Source organism: Nerophis ophidion, linkage group LG01 (genome assembly GCF_033978795.1).
Source record: "Nerophis ophidion isolate RoL-2023_Sa linkage group LG01, RoL_Noph_v1.0, whole genome shotgun sequence".
NCBI classification, from domain to species: Eukaryota; Metazoa; Chordata; class Actinopteri; order Syngnathiformes; family Syngnathidae; genus Nerophis; species Nerophis ophidion.
In genome coordinates, this window is record NC_084611.1 from 67,610,128 (window position 1) to 67,637,361 (window position 27,234).

General features: G+C 38.7%; 1 protein-coding gene across 6 annotated transcripts in view; it reads right to left on the bottom strand.

Annotated features, from left to right (window-relative positions):
- Window positions 1–27,234, bottom strand: part of npnta (nephronectin a) — a 151,950-nt gene that overhangs the window by 94,511 nt on the left and 30,205 nt on the right. For 3 of the 6 annotated variants that reach the window (XM_061909388.1, XM_061909379.1, XM_061909409.1), the window contains exons 2-3: window positions 18,954–19,054; window positions 1,409–1,462 (exon numbers count right to left, since the gene is read on the bottom strand). In XM_061909388.1, coding sequence (XP_061765372.1) covers window positions 1,409–1,462; window positions 18,954–19,054 — 155 coding nt within the window. The remainder of the gene's footprint in view (window positions 1–1,408; window positions 1,463–18,953; window positions 19,055–27,234) is intronic. The other 3 variants (XM_061909398.1, XM_061909391.1, XM_061909415.1) reach the window with 1 other exon arrangement.

Sequence of the window (27,234 nt, forward strand, 5' to 3'; positions counted from 1 at the left end):
CAAAGTCACTTTTCAATTTTTGCAAGATTTGTGGTGGTTTTTTGGGTCACCCTGGACTCAAATAATACCAGCGTTGATGGAGGCACAGCCTGAGTCACCATTTGATAGCAGATAATTGTGTTATTCTAAAAGTGTTTGAAAAGGACATTATGAACTCCCTACATCAGGGGTGTCAAACTCAAATACAGAGTGGGCCAAAATTTTAAACAGAATAAAACCGCGGGCCAAGGTTGAACAAATGAACCTTTTAATAGGGACCCAAACAAGTTTTGCATTAAATATTGAACAAGTAAGATTCATATAAATTTATAGTGACATGCAAAATCGAGTTTCAAATAATAATAATTATAATAATAATTTGAAAAATATCAATAATTATTGCTCAGTTTACTACACTGATTTGCTTTAACACTGAATATGGAACAAGCAACGCTAATATAACTTAATAGTGCAAAATCAACTTTCAAAAAACAAATGAAAAAACATCAATGGCATATTAAATAAAATGTTAATAAAAAAATGTAATGCCTCTTTTCTATTTGCAGCCTTCTGAGGTAAATATCAACATTAACTTTTTCCACAGGCTAATAAATTTGAAATTAAATAAGGGGGAGGGGGGGGGGGCGTTATATTGTAGCGTCCCGTAAGAGTTATTGCTGCAAGAGGTTCTGGGTATTTGTTCTGTTGTGTTTATGTTGTGTTACGGTGCGGGTGTTCTCACGAAATGTGTTTGTCATTCTTGTTTGGTGCGGGTTCACAGTGTGGCACATATTTGTAACAGTGTTAAAGTTGTCTAAACGGCCACCCTCATTGTGACCTGTATGGCTGTTGACCAAGTATGCCTTGCATTCACATACCTGTGTGTAGAAGCTGCATATATTATGTGACTGGCCCGGCACACTGTTTGTATGGAGGAAAAGCGGACGTGACGACAGGTTGTAGAGGCCGCTAAAGGCAGTGCCTTTAAGGCACGCCCCCAATATTGTTGTCCGGGAGAATGTTTTTCGGGAGTCTCCCGGAAAATCGGGAGGGTTGGCAAGTATGAGTATTAGCAGTGAATGCGGTGTTACAGCGACACCGCTGCTGTACAATACCGGCGGGCCAGCTTTAATGTTAATTTGATATTGCCTCAAGGGCCAAATGAAATTACACGGCGGGCCAAATTTCGCCCCCGGGCCAGAGTTTGACACCCATGCCCTACATGGATCACGCTAAACAACTCAGTGTAAGTCAACCAGAAGACTTTAGAATTCCCGCTACAGTCGGGTTGAGAGAGTTTAAGTAGCAAGGTGATCAGGGTGACTTTGGATCTATAAATATGATTCACAGGATGTGCCCCCAACCACCCACAAGCCAGCCCCAGACCCGATTAATGCATGTCTGTATATCCAAATAGTGTGGAGCTAACCTTGGGGCTTGGGGCACTTTATCCCGACTAGCCTGTGGGTTAAGAAGACGGACGCTGCAAAACAAAAACGGCCATACAACATTTGCAAGCATTTTGTAAACACATGAAGGTGGTGATGTTAGATGGCGTTAAAAAAAACAAGCCATTTTTCCACTTAACAGTTTGCTTCAGTTTGGCACAGGTCGACTTTGTCATTTGCAAAATTGTAAATCTTGGTACCCCTTTCATTCTGGGCCAGTATCAACAAGGTGGAGCTAGACTGGTAAACAGTGAAATTGTCTACTGTACCGTGGCGAACTGGACAATAAGTGGAAACATGGTTGTTGTTATGTACATATTGTGGAGTCACACGTGCCTTATTAGTGAGTTTTGTTAGCATTCCAGTTAGTTGGTTAGTTTCTGAGAGCGTTAGTTAGCAGGGTTACACAAAAAGTACACCACAGATTCCCATGAAACTTTGTTAACAGGTGGCACAAAAGAACCAAAAAGCAACAAATGTCATTATTTTCCGCCGAAATAAACTGTGGCGAAAAAAAATAATGTACGAATGAACAGAAAACCAGTCATGTCAATGTCCCACCACACTTTGCTCCGACTACTCACCCAAACGCTACTCGTTACACACGTCGAAAAAAATAACTGAGACTTTGTTGTAATTGAAGCCAAAACCCTCTTGATTTTCTTACGGCAAATAATTTGGTTAAGAAAATGTTGACTGCGGTTGCGCAAAATCCTTGAAATTGCCACAAATGCACCAGGACTGAGACCTAATACAATTAGATGCAGGTTTACTCCCATAAACATACAACAGTGCATGCTGCAGTGTGTGTAACATCATGGGCACGTTCGAATTAGAAATTATCATTTTAATTTTTTGTTAATGGGAACGATTACATAAAAAATTTGGATTAACAATAAAATCGGAATTAGGCATCATACCCTGCTGTGCGAAGGTACTTCAAAGGTGACTATATGAATGCTATTTGAGGTTTAGAAGGCTTTAAAGGGGAACTGCATTTTTTTGGAATGTTGCCTAACATTCACAATCATTATGAGAGATAAGAAGACAAAAGTTTTTTGGGTTTTTTTGTATTCTAACATGTAAAAATCGGCTCGTTCTTGGTAGCTAATAATGCAACCAATGCATCACCTTTAAAATGCATTCAAAAACCGTCAACAATACCTAATTTATGTTCCGTAACCTGTATAACAACCAGGCTGTAGAGACATTGTTATTGTAAGAGCGAACACTGAGGATTTTTTTTTTCTAGCATGGTAACACATTGGCGTGCTATGGTATTAGCTGTAAAAGCTAGCTACGGAAAGAGATAAGATAGCCTCTAAAAAAAACATGAAACACGTTTTGAGTTTGTAATGCACAACACTCCGATACCACACCAATCTGTACTGACTGATAAACATAAACAGATACTGTAATATTACAGTATCTGTAAAGTACTAGCCCACATTCCGTGTTTTGTTTGTACACAGCTACCCAGACAGTATATGTACTGTAGTTGTAATAACAAACCTGGTGTGCTGCATGTATCATGATCAATATTTAAAGAATGACCCACTCGATGAATAGTTGTTTGTCTAGTCCAGCTGGCTGGGGACGTTTTTTTTTTGGTTCAGTTTGGGTAAGCACTCCATTTACGTCAAAATAGCTTGTCTCCACGTTCCACATTAATAGAGTATCAATTTCACCTCACTTTCTGGGCTTCTGCCTGCTCCAACGTCTCACCCTTCTTTTTTGCTCGCTTCTATAGGCAACAGTTCATCCTTTGTATTTTCAGCTTCAAAAAGTTCAGGTTTAAAAATCCACATTTGTCCAAAAATAGCCGTCTTAATTGTCCGTTATCAAATCTGCCATGATAAATAAGTCTACGTTATTCACCCAAGGAACTTTAGTTATTAGAGGGTTCCGGTCACATCCTTGGGGGGGGTGGGTTTTGGGGGGGGGGGGGGGGACTCTTTAGCCCAGTGCGCCTTCATTATACTTTTTTTAATTAATTCATTTCATACATGGAAAGATTTGTAAAAACATACACTTTGCCAGTAATCTTTTGTGTTAAGTGCATTAGTGGAAGTATGCGTCGAGTCTGCATGGTTTGAATCATTCAAAGGTTGCTCAACTAAGACCTCGCTTGGAGTAAATCCCAACATTTCATTCCTCCTGGTAGCTCCTTATGCCCATTTGTTCTGCGCATTAGCTCAAGCAGACACACATGAGCCGCAACTTGAGCCGCTCAGCGCCGGGGAAATAAAGCGAGCGATAAGAACGCTGCCCACGGATCATTACTGCCGCTAAAACACTATCACTTTCCCTGCTGCTTTCAAAGCTCAAGTGACCAAGTGGAAACACAATCTTTGCATTTGTTCAAACAAAAAAGGGAAAAGTCAGTCAACGCAAATCCTGGTCTCAGGGGATTTGGATTTGGAAACCAATGCCGTTTCTCTGTTTGAGAAATGAAGCACAATAACAATGAAAAATACGCCTACGTATGAGGTTACACCACAAATGAGGCTATTAGGTCAACATATCCATCTCTTTGTTGATATTGTTTTTTCTCGAACCATAGCAGGTTACTTTAAACAGATTTAGTGGCCCTTTAATCTAAAAAAGAATAGGATCACATGACCATGACTTTGTAAATAATGAAAATAATTAAATGTATATACTCTGACGATTAACTTGTGTGATGACTGTATTATGCTGATAGAATATATTTGTACCATGAATTGATTAACGTGTATCCCGACTTAAACAAGTTGAAAAACTTATTCTGGTGTTACCAGTTAGTGGTCAATTGTACCGAATATGTACTGAACTGTACAATCTACTAATAAAAGTTTCAATCAAAAAAACAAAGACCATTTGTGTGTGTGTAACTGTCATCGCAACTAATATCATTTTAAAAATGTTTTTGAATATTAGTAATAATTTGTCCGAAAATAAAAAAATATATAAGTCTTATAACAATACAAGTAGAGTACCGTATTTCTTTGAATTACCGCAGTACATATAGTATGCGCCTGTCTTGAATTACTGCCGGGTCAAACTTGCTTTCCCAAAATAATTAGCGCATGCTTAGTATTCTGCGATGAGGTGGCAACTTGTCCAGGGTGTACTCCTGGATGGATGGATGCTTAGTATTACCGCCTGGTCAAACTCGTGACGTCACGAGTGACACTTCCCCTGTCATCATTTTAAAAATGGAGGAGGCTGATTTCAATAATTGCATAAAGGGAAGAAGATTAAGAGCTATTCACTAGGATTTAAGGTCCAACCTTACATCACACTCACATTTTTACTGCATACCTTTGGTAAGTGCCGGAGTGAGAAGAGGTTTTGAAATAATTAGCGCATGCTTACTTTTACCGCATGCCTTTGGTAAGCGCAGGAGTGAGAAGAGGTTTTAAATCAATTAGCGCCCCAGCGGCAATTCAAGGAAATACGGTATTTGAAGATGTAACCCAATTATGAATTCTAAAAACTTCTGGGGGAAAATGATGCCTTTCAAGGGACACAAAACACAAAATGCCAGCATTTTGTTTGACAACCTCTGTTTGGCTGGCTTCAAAGGGGCTAATTAGCTTTTTGGAGGGCTTACAGTGATACTTGAAAGTAGGAATGCCACAATTAATGGAATAACTTGATTAGAAAAAAAACGTTGATTCATCTATAACAGGAGTCACCAACATGGTGCCCGCGGGCACCAGGTAGCCCGAAAGGACCAGATGAGTAGCCCGCTGGCCTGTTCTAAAAATAGCTCAAATAGCAGTGAGCTGCCTCTATATTTTAATTGTATTTATTTACTAGCAAGCTGGTCTCATTTTGCTCGACATTTTCAATTCTAAGAGAGACAAAACTCAAATAGAATTTGAAAATCCAAGAAAGTATTTGAAAGACTTGGTCTTCACTTGTTTAAATAAATTCATGTATTTTTTTTTTACTTTGCTTCTTATAACTTTCAGAAAGACAATTTTAGAGAAAAACTACAACCTTAAAAATGATTTTAGGATTTTTAAACACATATATCTTTTTACCTTTTAAATTCCTTCCTCTTCTTTCCTGACAATTTAAATCAATGTTCAAGTAAATTTATTTTTTTATTGTAAAGAATAATAAATACATTTTAAGTTAGTTCTCCATTTTAGCTTCTGTTTTTTCGACGAAGAATATTTTTGAAATATTTCTTCAAACTTATTATGATTAAAATTCCCAAAAAATATTCTGGCAAATCTAGAAAATCTTTAAAATCAAATTTAAATCTTATTTCAAAGTCTTTTGAATTTCTTTTAAAACATTTGTTCTGAAAAATCTAGAAGAAATAATGATTTGTCGTTGTTAGAAATATAGCTTGGTCCAATTTGTTATATAGTCTAACAAAATGCAGATTGGATTTTAACTTATTTAAACCATGTAATCAAAATTTTTAAAATTAATCTTAATCAGGCAAAATTACTAATTATGTTCCATAAATTATTTTTATAATTTTTTCTGAAAGATTCAAATTAGCTAGTTTTTTTCTCTTCTTTTTTTCGGTTGTATTTTGAATGTTAAAGAGTCGAAATTGAATATAAACTATGTTTCACAATTGTATTTTAATTTTTTTCCTGTTTTCTCCTCTTTTAAACCGTTCAATTAAGTGTTTTTTTCATCAGTTATTCTCTACAAAAAACTTTCCGTAAAAGAAAAAAATGTACGATGGAATGACAGACAGAAATACGCATTTATATATATATGTATATATATATATGTATATGTATATGTATATATATATATATATATATATATATATATATATATATATATATATATATATATATATATATATATATGTATATATATATATATATATTTATATATATATATATATATATATATATATATATATATATATATATATATATATATATATATACATTAATGGTAAATTGAGCAAATTGGCTATTTATGGCAATTTATTTAAGTGTGTATCAAACTGGTAGCCCTTCGCATTAATCAGTACCCAAGAAGTAGCTCTTGGTTTCAAAAAGGTTGGTGACTCCTGATCTATAATATCCGAAGCGCATGGAGTGCCCGGAACTTTAAATACACAAACATAGTTTCCATGCGGCTTTTGCAATAAAGCGGTGGTGCCATGATAAAAAGTGACTTTTTAGTTGTTGGTACGTTCAGTTTTTCAACAGTGATTAACTTCTTTTTACACTGCACGACAGTTAAAGGTCTAAAAATGAACAATGCCTGATTGAAAAAGCAACACTTGTAATCAATGTTAAGATAGAGATCATTCATGTTTTAACTACTAGAAGTGGCTAGCTTATTTTTACACTTGTGAAACAATTACGAAACGTGAACAAATTACATTAATTTGTCACTCAACTCAACTTGGTATTACACTGAATACTTGTTTATTGCTGTTGCAGTGATTGGTTCTGTGCCTGACAGTGGTGAATTATTTCCACAAAATAGGAATTAATATTTATATATTTTCATAGATCGGGCATAAAGAATGTGTTTATGACAGTCTAAATACAATTTTTAACATTATGAGAGCCTGGCTGACATGAAATAACTCCCACCTTTACATTAATTTGATCCAATATGGTAATTCTACCTAAGGCTTAGCCATTCAGTTTGAGTTGGAGTTTATTTGGAACATGCATGTATATAACATGATACATCACAATTTCCATTTTCTCTATTCAACATGATCGAAAAGGAGTAGGAAGAAGCAAAGCTTATTTATTCCTACCCCTATTCCTTCATATAGCAGTTGCTAAAACTTTTGTTCACTTCCTGTTCTCAATTTATTTACAATACACTCCATACGTAACAACAATAAAAAATAAATAAATCATAATTGGTGAAGTAAGTAATATTTCATATGGTGAGATGAGAAAGATTATCTTGAAAATTAATGGATGGATGAGATAAATTCAGAATGTTTATCATGGGTCTTCTATTTGTACTTTGTAAACACTTTAAGTTAGAAGAGTTTCTTGAAGTGGATCATATTAGTACATTGTTTGGTTTATTTGCTTTATCCATTCCATAATTTAATTCCACATACTGATATACTGAAGGTCTTAAGTGTTGTACGTGCGTACAAATGTTTTAAATTACATTTTTCTATAAGATTATATTTCTCCTCTTTTTTGAGAAGAATTGTTGTATATTCTTGGGTAGGAGATTATAGTTTGCTTTTTGTATAATTTTAGCTGTTTGCAATTTCACTATGTCATGGAATTTCCGTATTTTGGATGCACTGAATGAAAGGTTTGTATGTTCTCTATATTCAACATTAGGTATTATTCTAACTGATCTTTTTTGTAACACCGTTAATGAATGAAGTGTACTTTTGCAGATGTTTCCCCATATTCATACACAATAACTCAGATATGGTAACACTAGCGAACAGTAGAGAATATGGAGTGATTTTGGGTCTGGAACATGTTTTGCTTTATTCGATATTGACGTGTTTCTTGTTAGTTTATGTTATATATTTTTTTCATTATATTTCCAGTTCAATTTATCATCAATCATTATACCTATAACTTTGGTTTAATTTACTCTTTCAATGTCTATTCCGTCTGTTTGTATTTTGTGTTTGACTTTCTCTTGTACTGGTAACAAATAGCACTATTTTAGTTTTACTGAGATTCACAGACAGTCTGTTTTTGTCAAACCATCTTTTTAATTTATTAATTTCTTCGGTTATTATTTGTAGTATCTTCTGTGTGTTCTCTCAGTGGCCACGATACTGAACAGTGCACTCTGATTGGTTTGGTCTAATCTAGTGGCCGATACTCTATAGTGTTGATATGTTTACTTTATTCAGCCATTGTTATGCCTGAAAACACTTGATTTCAAATATGCTTAGAAATAAACAAAATAAGTCTGCAATAGAGTGAAGATGCAAACTTGGAAGCGCGATGTTGCGGGAAACAACTGTCCTTTAGACTGTTTCATTGTTATTACATTTCATGTAACAGCGGGTGAACTCTGATTTTACACTTGGAAGGCAGTTAGCACTGTTTAAAAGCATAATGCATGAATGAAGGAATACTACAGTCTTTTTTGTGTTATTAAAAAGTGGTTAAATTATCTTTACACTTGTATGCGAACGTTGAAATCTTACCTAAAGCGTTGCATGCAGTTCCTATGATGGGGACTTTCTGGCCTGGGAACGGATTATTATGGGGAGGAAAAGCTTTCAAATCATGCAAGATGATGTTTGAATAAGTATTTTATCATTAAACGTCGAGCTTCATCAGCCTGCCAGTTTCAAAAGGGTGGTTGTCATCTTCTTCCGTCGACCTTGATTTTTCTTGATTCATTAAATTGTGGGAGAGGAGTTGCAGCAAGCAACTGCTTGAGAAAGCTCCTCTGATCTTTTTCATCAGTGCACAGGCTTGGCGACACCTGAAAGCAATTCTCATGTTCTTTCTTTCAATACTTTTATGTGTAATTTAGGTAGACGCTCACTCATATTTGGTATGGTTCAAGGAATTGCGGTGTGTTTCCTGGCGTCAATCATCAATCAATCATGTTTACTTATATTAGAGCTGGGCGATATGGCCTGTTTTTAATATTGCGATATTTTTAGGCCATATCGCGATACACGATATATATCTCGATATTTTTCCTTAGCTTTGAAGTAACACTTGATACATACAATAACACCAGTATGATGATTCTATATGTCTACATAAAACATTATTGTTCATACTGCCTAATATATGCTCATTTTAAACTTTCATGCAGAGAAAGAAATCGTAACTTAAAAAAATCACTGTTTATTTCATACGGCGTTGATCTGGAAATGTTTGCCCCGGCATTTTAATGGTGTGGGCGTGTGGCACCGAATGGAAATGTTGACATGCAGAGTAATCTCTCTTCATTCTCTAGCACAGTGGTTCTCAAATGGGGGTACGCGTACCCCTGGGGGTACTTGAAGGTATGACAAGGGGTACATGAGATTTTTTTTTAAATATTCTAAAAATAACAACACTTCAAAAATCCTTTATAAATATATTTATTGAATAATACTTCCACAAAATATGAATGTAAGTTAGTAAACTGTAAAAAGAAATGCAACAATGCAATATTCAGTGTTGACAGCAAGATTTGTGGACATGTTCCATACATATTGATGTTAAAGATTTCTTTTTTTGCGAAGAAATGTTTAGAATTAAGTTCATGAATCCAGATGGATCTCTATTACAATCCCAAAAAAGGGCACTTTAAGTTGATGATTACTTCTATGTGTAGAAATCTTTATTTATAATGGAATAACTTGTTTACTTTACAACAAGTTTTTAGTTATTTTTATATCTTTTTTTCCAAATAGTTCAAGAAAGACCACTACAAATGAGCAATATTTTGCACTGTTATACAATTTAGTAAATCAGAAACTGATGACATAGTGCTGTATTTTACTTCTTTATCTCTTTTTTCAACCAAAAATGTTTTGCCCTGATTAGGGGGTACTTGAATTAAAAAAAATATTCACAGGGGGTACATCACTGAAAAAAGGTTGAGAACCACTGCTCTAGCGGGTGACTTTTCAGGTGATGCTACATATTAGCAGTAATACTATTTTTTATAGCAACGTTTTTGCCCCACACTTGACAAATTACGGTTGTATGTTCGACATATTCCCGCTTGAAGCCAAACCACCGCCAGACGATGGAACCCTTGCTGTTTTTCTTAGGAATTAATTCTTCCTTCATTCGCACCTTCTTTCTCTCGTATTACCACTCGCACGGCTCTGCTAGCATCACAACAAACGTTACCCATGCTGCTATCTCTCCACTCCACGAGGGCGTATACGTATGTGACGTATGACGTGACAGTATGTGACGTATGTAAGAAGGTGCGCTTGCTGTCTGTGAGGACGGACAAGAAAGAGCAGGGAGAGCCTGCAGTGTAATACCTGGAGCTAAAAGCAACTAAGTGAGAACGTATACTCCAGTATCACGATATAGTCATTTTCCATAACGCAAAGAGACAAATATATCGAGTATATCGATATATCGCCCAGCCCCCACTTATATAGCCCTAAATCACGGGTGTCTCAAAGGGCTGCTGCTTTTTTTAAAATAAACACGGTCTTGTAGATGTATAGATGATAAATAATACTTTATTGATCTATGATTTTGTACACCAAATAAGCAAAACTACATATTAAAAAATACACATACAAATCGCGATTTCAATTTACCGGTATTCCGACTCCAAACCGATTCATCATTTTCAATACTCAATTAAAATAAATAAATATATATATATATATATACAAACCCCGTCTCCATAGGAGTTGGGAAATTATGTTAGATGTGAATATAAACGGAATACAATGATTTGCAAATCCTTTTCAACCCATATTCAATTGAATGCACTATAAAGACAAGATATTTGATGTTCAAACTCATAAACTTTTTTTTTTTTTTTGCAAATAATAATTCACTTAGAATTTCATGGCTGCAACACATGCCAAAGTAGTTGGGAAAGGGCATGTTCACCACTGTGTTAAATCACCTTTTCTTTTAACAACACTCAATAAACGTTTGGAAACTGAGTAAGCTAATTGTTGAAGGTTTGAAAGTGAAATTCTTTCCCATTCTTATTTTGTAGAGCTTCAGTCGTTCAACCGACCGCTGTCGTATTTTACGCATCATAATGCGCCACATATTTTTGATGGGAGACAGGTCTGAACTGCAAGCGGGCCAAGAAAGTACCTGCACTGTTTTACTACGAAGCCACGCTGTTGTAACACGTGGCTTGGCATTGTCTGGCTGAAATAAGCAGCCAGATAACGTTGCTTGGATGACAACCTATGTAGCTCCAAAACCTGTATGGACCTTTCAGCATTAATGGTACTTTCACGGATGTGTAAGTTACCCATGCTTTGGGCACTATTACACCCCCAAACCATCACAGATGCTGGCTTTTGAACTTTGCGCCTATAACAATCCGAATGGTTATTTTCCTCTTTGTTGTTTCCAAATATAATTTGAAATGTGGACTCGTCGGACCACAGAACACTTTTCCACTTTGCACCAGTCCATCTTAGATGAGCTCGGGACCAGCGAAGCCGGCGGCGTTTCAGGGTGTTGTTGATAAATGGGTTTGGCTTTGCATTGTCGAGTTTTAACTTGCATTTACAGATATGGCGACCAACTTTAGTTACTGATAGGGGTTTTATGAAGTGTTCCTCAGCCCATGTGGTGATATCCTTTACACACTTATGTCGGTTTTTGATGCAGTACCGCCTGAGGGATCAAAGGTCCGTAATATCATCGCTTACGTGCAGTGATTTCTCCAGAAATGTTGTTCTAAAACTGTTCGACTATTTGCTTACAAAGTGGTGACCCTCGCCCCATCTTTGTTTGTGAATTACTTAGCATTTCATGGAAGCCGCTTTTATACACAATCATGGCACCCAACTGTTCCCAATTAGCCTGCACACCCGTGGGATGTTCCATATAAGTGTTTGATGAGCATTCCTCAACTTTATCAGTATTCATTGCCACCTTTCCCAACTTCTTTGTCACATGTTGCTGGCATTAAATTCTAAAGTTAATGATTATTTGCCCAAAAAAATGTTTATCAGTTTGAACATCAAATATGTTGTCTTTGTAGCATATTCAACTAAATATGGGTTGAAAATGATTTGTAAATCATTGTATTCCGTTTATATTTACGTCTAACACAATTTCCCAACGGGGTTTGTATATATACATATACATATACACATATACACATATATATATATTAGGGGTGGGCAAATTAATGCGTTAATTATGAGTTAACTCATCAATCTATTAACGCCGACAATTATTTTATCGCACATTTGCGTATGTTGTTTACATGCTTTTATTTTGTTAACGCCTTTTCCTAACAAGATGGCGTCGCCCGGCGTCGAGGGGCTCTTGGTAAAGATGGAACATTTGGCAAAAATACCGGACAATTCTGCAATTTTCATGGCTGGCTTACAGCGTGGTCACTCCGGGATCACTTACGACCGCCAGACAATTCTGAATGTGGATAGATCGGGCCGTTTTGGACTGAATGACGCGTGCTTGCTAGACCGGCTAGCTAGCATGGGAATACTTTGCCGGCTACATCCAGTGGCTTGTGAAGCAGCGGAGTATATGTGTTGTCTGTCTATTTATGAATAATGCAGACGAGGAGTGTTGGCTGAGTTCTTAACGTTTGCTTTCAGAGCGTGCATATCACAACATACAAGATGTCGTCATGGCGACACAACCTATACCGGGCTACCACGCATGCTCGTGACTCCTGTTGCATGCTGGGTATGGTAGTTCTTTTATTCCCTGGCTCATAACGTCACAATATAGTACCATGTATATGATGCGTTCAGTTTATCAAAGCACCAAGCAAACAATCGGAACATTCCCATCATATCAATTCCTAGATATGGTCATAATTATTTTAAGTGCACTACGCAGAATCAACACAACATTATTAATATTGCTACTACGGATAATTTGATCAAAAATTCCCTAAAACAGCCCACTACCTATAATATAGGTTTTTTAAACATAAGATCCCTGATAAAAAAAATGTTTCTGCTGTTACCTCAGAAATTGCCTGTTCAGATGTTATGATTGTGGCTCAGAGATTTGTATGTAGATTATATCTATTTTCCATAACAAACAGGATAACTTAAATGCCCTGGCAGTGGTAGTAATAAGCTTAAATGTTCGTATTTACATTTTTTGAGTAGATTTTCATAAAATATGCTATTTAACTGCTACTGTTTAACAAGGACTGATTTAAATTGTGTTTGCACAACAAATGTTTTGGCGCTTTTGTTCATGTGGGGGAATATTCCAATAAAGGTGCACTACACACTACTTTTGAATTAATTATTGGGCTTTGCGTATACAATGCAGTTAATCCCGATTAATCAGAGAAATAGTGCGATTAACTTCGATTAAAATTTTTAATCCTTGCCCAGCCCTAATATATATATATATAAATATATACACATACATATATACACATACATACATGTATGTGTGTTTATATATATATATATATACTGTCACTTCTGTTATATCCCAGAGCACACAGATATTGGCCATCTGCTCACACAACTTTGTTTACATCACCTGATGCAATCCCAATTGATACATTTAGAATGGTGGACCGCAGGTATCGCTTGTAGCGTTTTTAGCACGGCAATATTCTATCTCTGCCATCAAAGTGACGGTGCAAGACCAGGTTTCTACTAAACTATCCTTGATTGTTCGGCTTGCTATGCTTACTGTAGCAGTGTGGTGCGTTTGTTGACACTCTGGAAAAACACAAAAATCTAATTCTTTAGTTGACTTTGAAAGGATTATTGCTATATGCTGAAACTCTATTAGCTCAATGGTGGGCTATTTTGCATCCATACTCAATCAAAAAAAGCAGAGGGACTGACTAAGCGTGTGTTAATCGTACTAAAACTGCAGCAGTTTATGAACACCAAGACACATCCTCTGTTACGTCCATCCGGAGTAAAGATATAGGTAAATATTATTAGATAACATTTGAGTACAATAACCAAGGCCAGTGATAATTGTGTCTGCATTCAGCTTAAAAAAAAATAGTTGCTAAATTCTCATGCGAAAATGGTCTTCTATGTTTGGATAAAAAAGGACAATATCAGGTTTTATTTTGGATGCATGATGAGGATTAAAAAGCAGATTTATTTTGGAAGGACCTTAAATTAATCTGGACCAAAAAATGCAAACTTACTGGGGGCGTTGTAAGGTCACTTCAGCTAATTCTCTCGGCCGGAAGGACCTTTCTCTGCCACCATAATCAAGCGAGGAGATGGCCCTCGGCAGTAAATAAATCAACAAACTAAGCTTTTGCTTGCTGCCTCCCACCAAAGACATATTTCCCGAATAAAAGTACAGGATTCACCAATGAAGACTGACCGGAGTAATAAATAAAAGTGGAGTAAAATAACACAAACGTGAGCCTTCAGAAGCCTTTAAGACTTTTTCCACCACAGGGAATCATTGAGCCAACACGTGCTGAGCTAGGAGAAGCTAATCGACTAAATCAACAAAATCTTTACGCTCATTTCCTGTCGTGAAAAGAAGGCTTAAAATTGAAACCCAAAGCATGCAGCATCAAGCAGCGCATCAGCGAGGCGTCCTGTTAGCTTTGTATGTTAGCGCGTTAGCACAAGCATGACTGCATAACATTAACGTCAACAAAAATGTTGTTCGAACCTTAAAATGTTATCTGAATCCCTTTAAAAGAGAGCCAGTTGCACTACTCCAGTAGTACAACTGCTACTTTAAGGCACTAATGCTGACATTAATGAAAACGTTTGCGTAATTACAAGCTGTTAGCTGATTTGTGTATTAGCACACAACTCTTCTTTATTGACGGCCAACTGTGTGAAAGCTATAGTCTTATAGTTGTCTCATTTCCTTATGTTTTCATAAAACCAATTCTTAAACTCATTCGGGGCAGGGAGAGCAGTGCCCCACCATGTGTGCCTTTTAACCCAGGGGTGTCAAACGTAAAGCCCACAGACAGGTTTTCTCCGGCGTGCGGGATGAGTTTGCTAAGTATAAAAATGAGCCGAAATCTTTGAAAGAAAAAATTGGCCCTAGTGTGTGAATGTTGTCCGTCTGTGTTGGCCCTGTGATGAGGTGGCGACATGTCCAGGGTGTACCCCGCCTTACGCCCAAATACAGCTGAGATAGGCTCCAGCACCCCCGTGACCCCAAACGGGATAACCGGTAGAAAATGGATGGATGGAATCTGCTGTTTTAAATGTGTCCACTGGATATCGCAACAGCAAGTCTTTGTATCTTTGTAGTTAGAAAAAAATTAACCACATGATGTTAGTACATCAGTCGAAGAAAATGCGCAAACTACATCGATAACATTGTGTCATTTGATTTCGATATTATTTTTTTGTCTTGATAGATTAAAAATTAACCCGTGAGTTGATGGATAAAAATTATCACATACTTTATTCAGAAAGTATAAATAACTACAAATAAAAGGCATTAACCGCAACATGTGAGTGTAAAAAAACACATTATGATTTGTAAATTTTCAGAATGTGCTTAAACAAAGAAAACAATGTGAAGATGTCTTTGTTTTTAAGTTATCGTGCCGTGATTTTACCAGTCCAGCCCCACTTAGGAGTACATTTTTTCTCCACGTGGCCTAAAATGAGTTTGACACCCCTGCTTTAGCCACTATTTAGACATTTCATTCAAAATGTGCTCGCAAGCTAAAACATTCTGAATTTATTCATTCATACATTCTTTCATTCTCAAAATTATCATATCTCATCGTATGGAATTTAACTTACTTCATTAATGATTTATTTATTTATTTTTATTGTGATTACTTATGGAGTATATTGTGCATAAATTGAGAATAGGAAGTGAACAAAAGTTTTAGCAACTGTTATGTAAAAAAAAGGGGTAGGATTAAAGGCCTACTGAAATTAGATTTTCTTATTTAAACGGGGATAGCAGGTCCAGTCTGTGTCATACTTGATCATTTCGCAATATTGCCATATTTTTGTTGAAAAGATTTAATATAGAACATCGTTGATAAAGTTTGCAACTTTTGGTGCTGATAAAAAAGCCTTGCCTTTACCGGAAGTCGCAGACGATGACGTCACCCGTTGAGGGCTCCTCACATCCTCACATTGTTTATAATGGGAGCCTCCAACAAAAAGAGCTATTTGGACCGAGAAAACGACAATTTCCCCATTATTTGAGCGAGGATGAAAGATTCGTGGATGACAATATTGATAGCGAAAGACTAGAAAAAAAACCCGAAAAATATAAAGTAAAAAAAAAAAAAGGCGATTGCATCGGGGCGGATTCAGATGTTTTTCAGACACATTTAATAGGATAATTCTGGGAAATCCCTTATCTTTCTATTGTGTTGCTAGTGCTTTAGTGAGATTAAATAGTACCTGATAGTCGGAGGGGTGTGTCCACGGGTGTCTTGAGGCCAGTCTCTGAGGGAAGTCGACGGCAGCTGCATGGACGGCGCAAGCTCAGCTGATCTCCGGTAAGAAGCGACTTTTTACCACAATTTTCTCACCGAAACCTGCCGGTTGACAAGTGGTCAGGAACCATGTTCGCTTGACCGTTCTGATCCATAGTAAAGCTTCACCTCTGGGGAATTTTAAACAAGGAATCACCGTGTGTTTGTGTGGCTAAAGGCTAAAGCTTCCCAACTCCATCTTTCTACTTTGACTTCTCCATTATTAATTGAAAAAATTGCAAAACATTTAGCAACACAGATGTCCAGAATATTGTGTAATTGCGCGATGAAGAGACGACTTTTAGCCGCTAATGGTGCTGCGCTAATATGTCCTCTACAGTCCGTGACGTCACGCGTACACGTCATCATTCCGCGACGCTTTCAACAAGAAACTCCGCGGGAAATTTAAAATTGCAATTTAGTAAACTAAAAAGGCCGTATTGGCATGTGTTGCAATGTTAATATTTCATCATTGATATATAAACTATCAGACTGCGTGGTCGGTAGTAGTGGGTTTCAGTAGGCCTTTAAATAAGCTCTGCTTCTTCCTACTCCTTTTCGAACATGTTGAAAAGAGAAACTGAAAGTTGTGATGTATCATGTTCTATTCTTGCATGTTCGAAATAAACTCAAACTAAACATTTGAAGCTATGTTAGCTTTGGAGTTACCGTTGGTTTCCTTTGTAATTATTCAAGTTTAGTGCTTGTTTAGGCGTCTCTATTTTAGCTTGCTTAAAAACATCAGGTGATATTAGCCACTTAGTTTAGTATTCTAAATGTTTGTAAAAATAAATACATTGAAAGTTTAAGGGCTTCACGGTGGCAGAAGGGTTAGTGCGTCTGCCTCACAATACGAAGGTCCTGCAGTCCTGGGTTCAAATCCAGGCTCGGGATCTTTCTGTGTGGAGTTTGCATGTTCTCCCCGTGAATGCGTGGGTTCCCTCCGGGTACTCCGGCTTCCTCCCACTTCCAAAGACATGCACCTGGGGATAGGTTGATTGGCAACACTAAATTGGCCCTAGTGTGTGAATGTGAGTGTGAATGTTGTCTGTCTATCTGTGTTGGCCCTGCGATGAGGTGGCGACTTGTCCAGGGTGTACCCCGCCTTCCGCCCGACTGTAGCTGAGATAGGCGCCAGCGCCCCCCGCGACCCCAAAAGGGAATAAGCGGTAGAAAATGGATGGATGGATGGGATGAAAGTTAAAGGCCTACTGAAACCCACTACTACCGAACATGCAGTCTGATAGTTTATATATCAATGATGAAATATTAATATTGCAACACATGCCAATACGGTCTTTTTAGTTTACTAAATTACAATTTTAAATTTCCCGGGAGTTTCGTCTTCGAAACGTCGTGTATGCGTGACATCACGGGTTTTAAGGGAATATGAGCGCTGCACACACACACAGCTTAAAGTCGTCTGCTTTAGCGGCATAATTACACAGTATTTTGGAGATCTGTGTAGCTGAATCATTTGGAATTTGTTCAATTAATATTGGAGAAGTCACAGTAGAAAGATGGAGTTGGGAAGCTTTAGACTTTAGCCACACAAACACACGGTGATTCCTTGTTTAAAGTTCCAGGAGGTAAAACTTTACTATGGATCAGAGCTCGGTCAAGCCAACATGGATCCCGACCGAAAATCACCCAGCAGGTTTCGGTGAGAAAATTGTGGTTAAAAAGTCAGTTCTTACCGGAGAAAAGCTGAGCTTGTGCCGTCCATAGCTGCCGTCGACTCCCCTGAGACACTGCGCGTCAAGACACCCGTGGAGACACCCTTCCGACTATCAGGTACTATTAAACTCACTAAAACACTAGCAACACTATAGAAAGATAAGGGATTTCCCAGAATTATCCTAGTAAATGTCTCTAGAAACATCGGAATCCGTCCCAATGCAATCGCTTTTTTTTTTAACTTGTTTTTTTAATTATTTTTTTTTTCTAGTCCGTCGCTATCAATATCCTCAAAAACGAATCTTTCATCCTCGCTCAAATTAAATGGGGAAATTGTCGTTTTCTTGGTCCGAATAACACTTTTTGTTGGAGGCTCCCAATAAAAATATTGTGAATATGTGAGGAGCCATCAACATGTGACGTCATCGTCTGCGACTTCCGGTAGAGGCAGGGCTTTTCTCCAGTTGCGAACTTTATTGTGGATGTTCTCTACTAAATCCTTTCAGCAAAAATATGGCAATATCGCGAAATGATCAAGTATGACACATAGAATGGACCTGCTATCCCCGTTCAAAAAAGAAAATCTCATTTCAGTTGGCCTTTAAAGTTGTGTTCTAAAGGTTTGTTACGGTGATATACAACGCAGGTTTGACACACCATACAAAATACCTTGTAGCGATAGCGCTAATGCTAAAGCCACCATCTTTGTTGTTTTTTTTTTGTTTTTACCAACACCCCACCGCGACCCCGCCAGCATCTACCCCTTGCAACAGTGGCAGCAGCAACAGCAGCAGCAGCAGTACTCACGTTGGCACTGCCCCCCCGGGCCGGGTATCCATCCCCAGCAGCAGTTCACCCTGTCGCCGTATCGACACAGCCCGTTGGACGGCGCCATCTGCCTCGACCACCTGTAAACGAGGCCGCATGGTGAGCTCACAGCCAGTGAAGTTGTTCATTTCTTTTATCTCATTATGCAGCTGCTTTGGTGGGCATGTATTTTTTTTTCATCTTAAAAAGGCTTCTAAATGATTAATGAAACACTTTTGCAGCTAAATAAATGTATTGGTTGTGCAATATTGCAGCTGAGAAAATCCGTTTATGTGCAAATTAGCCTTTGCAACCAAGAGATGATGTCATGTGGAGACACAACAAAGCAGATTGATATTTTTTGGGGGGTTTTGTGGTTTGGGAGAAAAACCTTAAGGCAAAAGATTCTTGGCAGGCTCACTTGAGGATTAGCTTCTTTTTTACCTCATCACTGTCGAATTTAAAGAGAAAATGGGGAAAGAATACAAGTCCATGTAAGGAAAACTGTTGCAAATAGTGAATAAATGACAAGGGAATAAATTGTTTGGTTCTAATTGGAAAGTAAATTAATCAAACTGCTCTATATCACATTTTGACAGCCAGACTTAAAAGTGTAAAACAAAGTTAAGCTTTTGTTTATTGGTAGAAATTAAGGTTGTATGGTATACCAGTATTAGTATTGTACCGCGATACTAATGAATCATATTCGTTACTATACCACCTCTGAAAAGTACCGGTAATTAATACTACTGTGATTACGTCGATATGGGGCGGCATGGCGTAGTGGGTAGAGCGGCCGTGCCAGAAACCTGAGGGTTGCAGGTTCGCTTCCCCCTTGCCCCTGGTGCCGCTCACACTGGTGAATGAATGATGAATGAATGATTGGTGGTGGTCGGAGGGGCCGTAGGTGCAAACTGGCAGCCACGCTTCTGTCAGTCTACCCCAGGGCAGCTGTGGCTACAGATGTAGCTTACCACCACCAGGTGTGAATGAATGGTGGGTTCCCACTTCTCTGTGAGCGCTTTGAGCATCTAACAATAGAAAAGCGCGATATAAATCTAATCCATTATTATTATAATTAGTAGTAGTAGTAGTAATTTGACCCCCTTAACATGCTTCAAAACCTACCAAATTTTACACACACATCAGGATTGGCGAAAATTGCCATCTAATAAAAAACCAAACCCTAAAAATCAAAATTGCGCTCTAGCGCCCCCTAAGAAAAAACACAGACAAAACTACTTGTAACTTCTGTTAGGAATGTCGTACAGACATTAAACTAAAACCTCTATGTAGGTCTGACTTAGACCAGGGCTTGGGTCGCGGGGGCAGCAGCCAAAGCGGGCCCGACCAACGCTGCTTGTTATTATTATTATTATCCTCTTTTGTTTTTTAAACATTCATATTATGTTGTGTGGGTTCCCTCCGGATACTCTGATTTCCTCTCACCTCCTAAGACATGCACCTGGGGATAGGTTGATTGGCAACACTAAATTGGCCCTAGTGTTTGAATGTGAGTGTGAATGTTGTCTGTCTATCTGTGTTGGCCCTGTGGTGAGGTGGCAACTTGTCCAGGGTGTACCCCGCCTATCGCCCGATTGTAGATGACATAGGCTCCAGCACCCCGAAAGGGAAAAGCGTTAGAAAATGGATGAATATTATGTTTATAAATTCAGAAAATGTAAAAAAAAACGCCATGGGTGGATCCACACCTAACATCCACTGTAGTGATATCAAGTACAGGCACGTATCGAGTCAATACTACTATGATTACGTCGATATTTTTTGGCATCACATCTTTCGTTTTTTAAAAAATGTATATTATGTTCATGAAGTCAGGAAATATGTCCCTGGACACATGAGGACTTTGAATATGGCCAATGTATGATCCTGTAACGATTTGGTATCGGATTGATACCCAAATTTGTGGTATCATCCAAAACTAATGTAAATTATCAAACAACAGAAAGATAAGTGAACATTACATTTAACAGAAGTGTAGATAAAACATGTTAAAAGTAAGCAGATAACAACAGTAAATGAACAAGTAGATTAATAAATTATTTTCTACCACTTGTTTTTTATAATGTTGACAAAATAATACAATGATAAATTACACAATATGTTACTGCATACGTCAGCAGGTAAATTAGGATTCTTTGTTTGTTTACTTACTACTAAAAGACAAGTTGTCTTGTATGTTCACTACTTTATTTAAAGGACAAACTATGTTTAATGTACCGTAATATTTTTTGTTATAAAAAAAAAGGCCAATATTTACATTTTTTTGTGGTCTCCTTTATTTAAAAAAGTACCAAAAAGTGACAAAATAATTTTGGTACCAGTACTAGTGTCTGGTTGGGTTGGAGACGAACCCCAAGATGCAGAGAAGGTGGCAGGCATTGTGCGGGAAAACATTATTTAATCTGCAAAAATATCGAAAAGAACACAAAGCAGGAACCAGGAAGGGACAAACTGGAAACAGGGAACAGGAAACAGCAAACGGGAAAGCAGTCCACGGCATACAGGAACAGCGACAAGTAGGAGCACGACATTGACAGGTATTAGCGACAAGATCTAATGACAATAATCCAGCACTGACTGGAGGAGAAAGCAGGTCTAAATAGTGGCTGGCTGATTGACGCCAGGTGTGGCCAGGTGCCAATCAGCCACAGCTGAGGGGACACAGCACTCAGGAAACACAAACAGGAAACAGAACCAAAATAAGAGTGCTGACAGGAACTAAAAAGAGGAAACAAAGACAAATGCAGAGGAAAAACTAAAACATAGACCAAACTGTCGGGTACAAACCTGACAGTAGCCCCCCTTCCCATAACAGATATCAGACGTACTAAAAACCCACCTCCCCCCCAAAAAAACAGTCCAAAGTCAAGGGAGGGTGGAGGGAGGACAAGGCGGTGGGCCACCAGGCCAGCTGTCCCCGCAACCAGCGGGGAAGAGTCAGGTGGCGACGGCGAGTTGAACGCGGCCGCAATTGGCGAGGCTGTCGCCCGTGAAAGAACCACATCTGTGGCCGACAAGAGTATGGTGGCGCCCTCTGCTGGCCCAACGAACAGGATGATGGTGGCGACCCCTGCTGGCCCACCGGACAGGATGGTGGTGGCGACCCCTGCTGGCTCCCTGGACAGGATGGTGGTGGCGACCCCTGCTGGCCCACTGGACAGGATGGTGGTGGCGACCCCTGCTGGCCCACTGGACAGGATGGTGGTGGCGACCCCTGCTGGCCCACCGGACAGGATGGTGGTGGCGACCCCTGCTGGCCCACCGAAGAGGATGGTGGTGGCCCCCCTTGCAGCTGGCTCACCCGGAAAGGATGGTGGTGACACCCCTACTGCTGGTGCGTGGTGGCGCCCCCTCTGCTGGCCCACCGGAATGAGTGGTGGCGCCCCCTGCTGCTGGCCCACCGGAGTGCGTGGTGGCGTCTGCTGGCCACTGGAGTGCGTGGTGGCGCCGTAGGTTGCAGGCCCACCGGAGATGATGTCGCCGTAGGTTGCAGACCGAATGGAGATGATGGTGGCGTCTGCCGGCCCACCGGAGATGGTGGTGGCGTCTGCCGGCCCCCTGGAGATGGTAGCGGCGTCTGCCGGCCCACCGGAGATGGTGGCTGCGTCTGCCGGCCCACCGGAGATGGTGGTGTTGTCTGCCGCCCCACCGGAGATGGTGGTGGCGTTTGTTGCAGACCCACTTGTGTGAGGAGTAGCTGTGCCTCAGCTGCACAGCTACACATAGCCCCCTCCTCAAGGGACGGATCCCAGACATCCCCAGATAGGCTCACAGACAACAGGGGTGGGTGGGAAAGGGCTTGAAAAGCAGCCAAACTTCTCTTCAATTTAGCCATTAGTGCTACAATCCCGTCAAGCCTCTCCGCCATCGTAATCTCCGCGGGGTTCATGTGGGGCTGGATTATTCTGTCAGTTTGGGTTGGTGACGAACCCCAAGATGCAGAGAAGGCGGCAGGCATTGTGCGGGGAAACCATTATTTAATCTTTAAAAATAACGAAAAGAACACAAAGCAGGAACCAGGAACGGACAAACTGGAAACAGGGAACAGGAACCAGCAAACAGGAAAGCAGTCCAAGGCATACAGGAACAGCGACAAGTAGGAGCACGACATAGACAGGTATTAGCGACAAGAGGTAACAACAATAATCCAGCACTCACTGGAGGAGAAAGCAGGTCTAAATAGTGGCTGACTGATTGACACCAGGTTTGGCCAGGGGCCAATCAGTCACAGCTGAGGGGACACAGCACACCAAAGTAAGAGTGCTCACAGGAACCAAAAACAGGAAGCAAAGACAAGTGCAGAGGAAAAACTAAGCCAAGGACCAAATTGTCAGGTACAAACCTGACGATCGGTACCAAAATATTGGTATCAAGACAACACTAGTAGAAAAATGGATTGCTGGAAATAAAAATATTGTATCAAAACACCCTTCGAAGAACACCTTTTACTTCAACCCAAGCTCTATTTTTAGTGCAGTTTTTTACGGCGGTTGACATTTTTATATATGTCAGAAGCATAAACGCCACGGTCACAGAAATGTCAAACACATTAAAACACCAAAAACTTAATTTGTCCGCCTCTTGTCTGCAAAATTGGTGAACATATAGTGAAGATAGATAGCAATATGTTGTTGGTGGCAATGGACGTCCCTCGCCACATGGCGTTTTGACATTTGCACCTTTACTCTATCATAACGTTTTTAAATGGGTTTTTTTAACACATTCTGTGCATTTATGGCCTAAATTAAGCATTTTTAAGCATAAAAGGGCTAAATGAACTAAACATACCAATACTCAAGTAGAATTACCCAATAGACAAAACAGCACCACTGATTAGCTCAGCCAAGTACAACATTACTAAATTGGAACAAACAAGTGTTAACAAGTTCATATGGGTATTATTTCATGTCCTGAGGGCTCTCATAATGTAAAAACTTATTTAGAAGACCGTAGACAGGTTTTTGATGCTCTAGCAATGAAAATATTCTATAAGGGCTGTCCCGATACCAATATTTTGGTACTGGTACCAAAATGTATTTTGATACTTTTCTAAATAAAGTGGACCACACAAATGGCCAATTTGGCTTTATTTTAACAAAACATCTTACTGTACATTAAAAATATGTTTATAATTGCAAGTTTGTCCTTAATAAAATAGTGAACATATGAGACAACTTTTCTTCAATTAGTAAGTAAGCAAACAAAGGCTCCTAATTTACATATAGTGTCATTCTATTATTTTGTCAAAATTATTAAGGACAAACAGTGTTGGGACTAACGTAACCCCGTTATTTTCGGCGGTTACTAGTAGTCTAACGAGTTATTTTTTATATTCCGTTATTACATGATGCGTTCCTGCGTTATTTTACGTAATTTTTCTGTACAGTATCAGCTAGAAACTGAGAAGATCTGAGTGTTTTATTGGAGAGCTGTGGGGCCGTCCTTCTGATTCTTCATGTGTCACATCTCCCGTCCAAAGGCAAAACCCAGTAACTAAATTTTGGTCAAAACTGAGCTGATAATAATTTTGGAGTTCCTAGGTGATATGCTTTACATTAGTGTATGCGATATTGTAATTTGTTCCGTAAGTAAGCTGTTACGCGCATGGCAGGACCTAACAACTACCACATAACCGCGTAGATACAACAGAAAAACCTAGTATCTCAAGGGACCAATCGGAGCTTCTTTGTCAGTCGCCTTATTGTCTTTAATGAGACATTTGCACGAATGGGGGCCGACGGTCAACCTGATTATGTGATATTATGGCACAAGGGGATATTTGGAAGATTGGCCCAGGACGTTGCAAGCACCTACATTAAATGTATTTTTTTTTATTCTTCCCCTTGCATACTCTTTTGGGCAGATAACTGTGGAGGTCAAAATAAAAACTGGACGCTGTACACGGCTCTTGCCCAATGTGCAAACGCAGAATGGGGCCCACCCGAGATTGTGATAAAATATCTGGAGAAAGGGCACATGTTCATGAGAGCAGATTTAATCCACTCAATCGGCAAGAAAATGAAAGCTCAAGAAAACACCTATACTTTTGATTACTTTGTAGATCTTTGTAAGACAGCATCAAGATAGATTGGTTTTCCTTTGTTTTCTCAAAATCAGCTAGAAGTGAGTTACCAGGTTTTACCTTTGGACGGGAGACATGGAAGAGAAGAGGCGTGCTGTGTGTGTGTGGAGCGAGGGCGTGTCTGTGTTTACTAACAAGACATCATGCCGGAGCCGAAGCCGAGTTTCTTAACATGGAGATATTCTTATTCTCACTACTTTTCTTTTGTCGAGCACAAAGAAAAGTACATTTTAGTTAAATATAAGTTGTGTCTTGAATTAAAGATCCTATCTAATGCCCAAAACAGCAATTCAAATCTGCTGAAACAGCTACAAAAGCAACATGCTTCGACAAAGCTAGTAAAGCGAGACACAGACTCCGATGCCACTTCACCTCCACCAACCACCACCTAAAGATTTTAATGGAAGAACTGCTCGCCAGGACAACATTGATAGAGCCACTGCAGCGTATGTGCTAAAAGACATGTAGGCTATTTCTACAGTGGGGTCACCCGCTTTCAGGCAGCTAATCAGCATGATAGCGGGGTTTAAACGGCACGAAAACATTTTCCTAGTTCCTGGACACAGTGGACAGTGAGCACATAAAAATGAAAAGCAAGCTAAAAAAGACACTCCAAACTCTTCCTCTGCTCATCATTCAGCACTGAAGCTACACAAACTCTGTCAATTCTCTTATATACTCTTTCATTCTAGACTCCTAGAGTGTTTGATCATCACATCACTCTAAATATATAGACTATAAAGTTCACAAACATAAAGAGGGATCCTAGTAGGCCAGGCCAATCTTTCCTTTTCTTTAAACTAAAACTGGGGAAATGCGTACAGTGTTCTGGGCAGTGTTGAGCTCCTGAAGACATGATTTTATTTCATAATTCCTTGAGAGAAAAAAAACGCCTGGTTAGGCGTGTGTATACCAGTATGTGTGCGGTATATAATGACATGACATATAATCATGTCATGTGTGCCTTCCTTGGGTGAAGCCAGGTTTACAGCTATGTTGTGACATGTTATTGTTATGCTGTTTGTTACTTATGTATTTACTAGGGCTGTGAATCTTTGGGTGTCCCACGATTTGATTCAATATCGATTCTTGGGGTCACGATTCGATAATATATCGATTTTTTTGATTCGATCCGATTCTCGATTCAAAAACGATATTTTTCCGATTCAAAACGATTCTGTATTCATTCAATACATAGGATTTCAGCAGGATCTACCGTAGTCTGCTGACATGCTAGCAGGATAGTAGATTTTTTTTTAAAAAAGCTTTTATAATTGTAAAGGACAATGTTTTATGAACTGATTGCAATATTGTAAATTTCTTTTAACTATTAAACGAACCAAAAATATGACTTATTTTATCTTTGTGAAAACATTGGACACAGTGTGTTGTCAAGCTTATGAGATGCGATGCAAGTGTAAGCCACTGTGACACTATTGTTCATTTTTATTATTTTTATAAAAGTCTAATGATAAGGACAATGAGAGATTTTTAATCACTGCTATGTTGAAATTATAATTAATATTGATGCTGTTGTTGATAATATTAATTTTTGTTTCATTACTTTTGGTTTGTTCTGTGTCGTGTTTGTCTCCTCTCAATTGCTCTGTTTATTGCAGTTCTGAGTGTTGCTGGGTCAGGTTTGGTTTTGGAATTGGATTGCATTGTTATGGTATTGCTGTGTAGTGGTTTGTTGGATTGATTAAAAAAAATAAAACATTTAAAAATTTAAAAATCGATTTAAAAAAAAAAAAAAGAGAATCGATTCTGAATGGCACAACGTAAACGATTCGATTTTTTCCCACACCCTTAGTATTTACTATTAATAACTGCTTACTTTTTCTTTTAACATGTTCTATCTACACTTCTGTTAAAAGGTAATAAACACTTATTCTTCTGTTGTTTGGATGCTTTACATTAGTTTTGGATGATACCCGAAATTTGGGTATCGATCCGATACCAAGTCGTTACAGGGTCATACATTGGTCATAATATAAGTCCTCATGTGTACAGGGACACAGGGACGTATTTCCTGAGTTTATAAACATAATATATATTTTTTCAAAAGAAAAAAGATTTTGTGATGTTTAACAATTTCAATGTAATCATAGTAGTATCGACTAGATACACTCCTGTACTTGGTATCATTACAGTGGATGTTAGTTGTAGACCCAC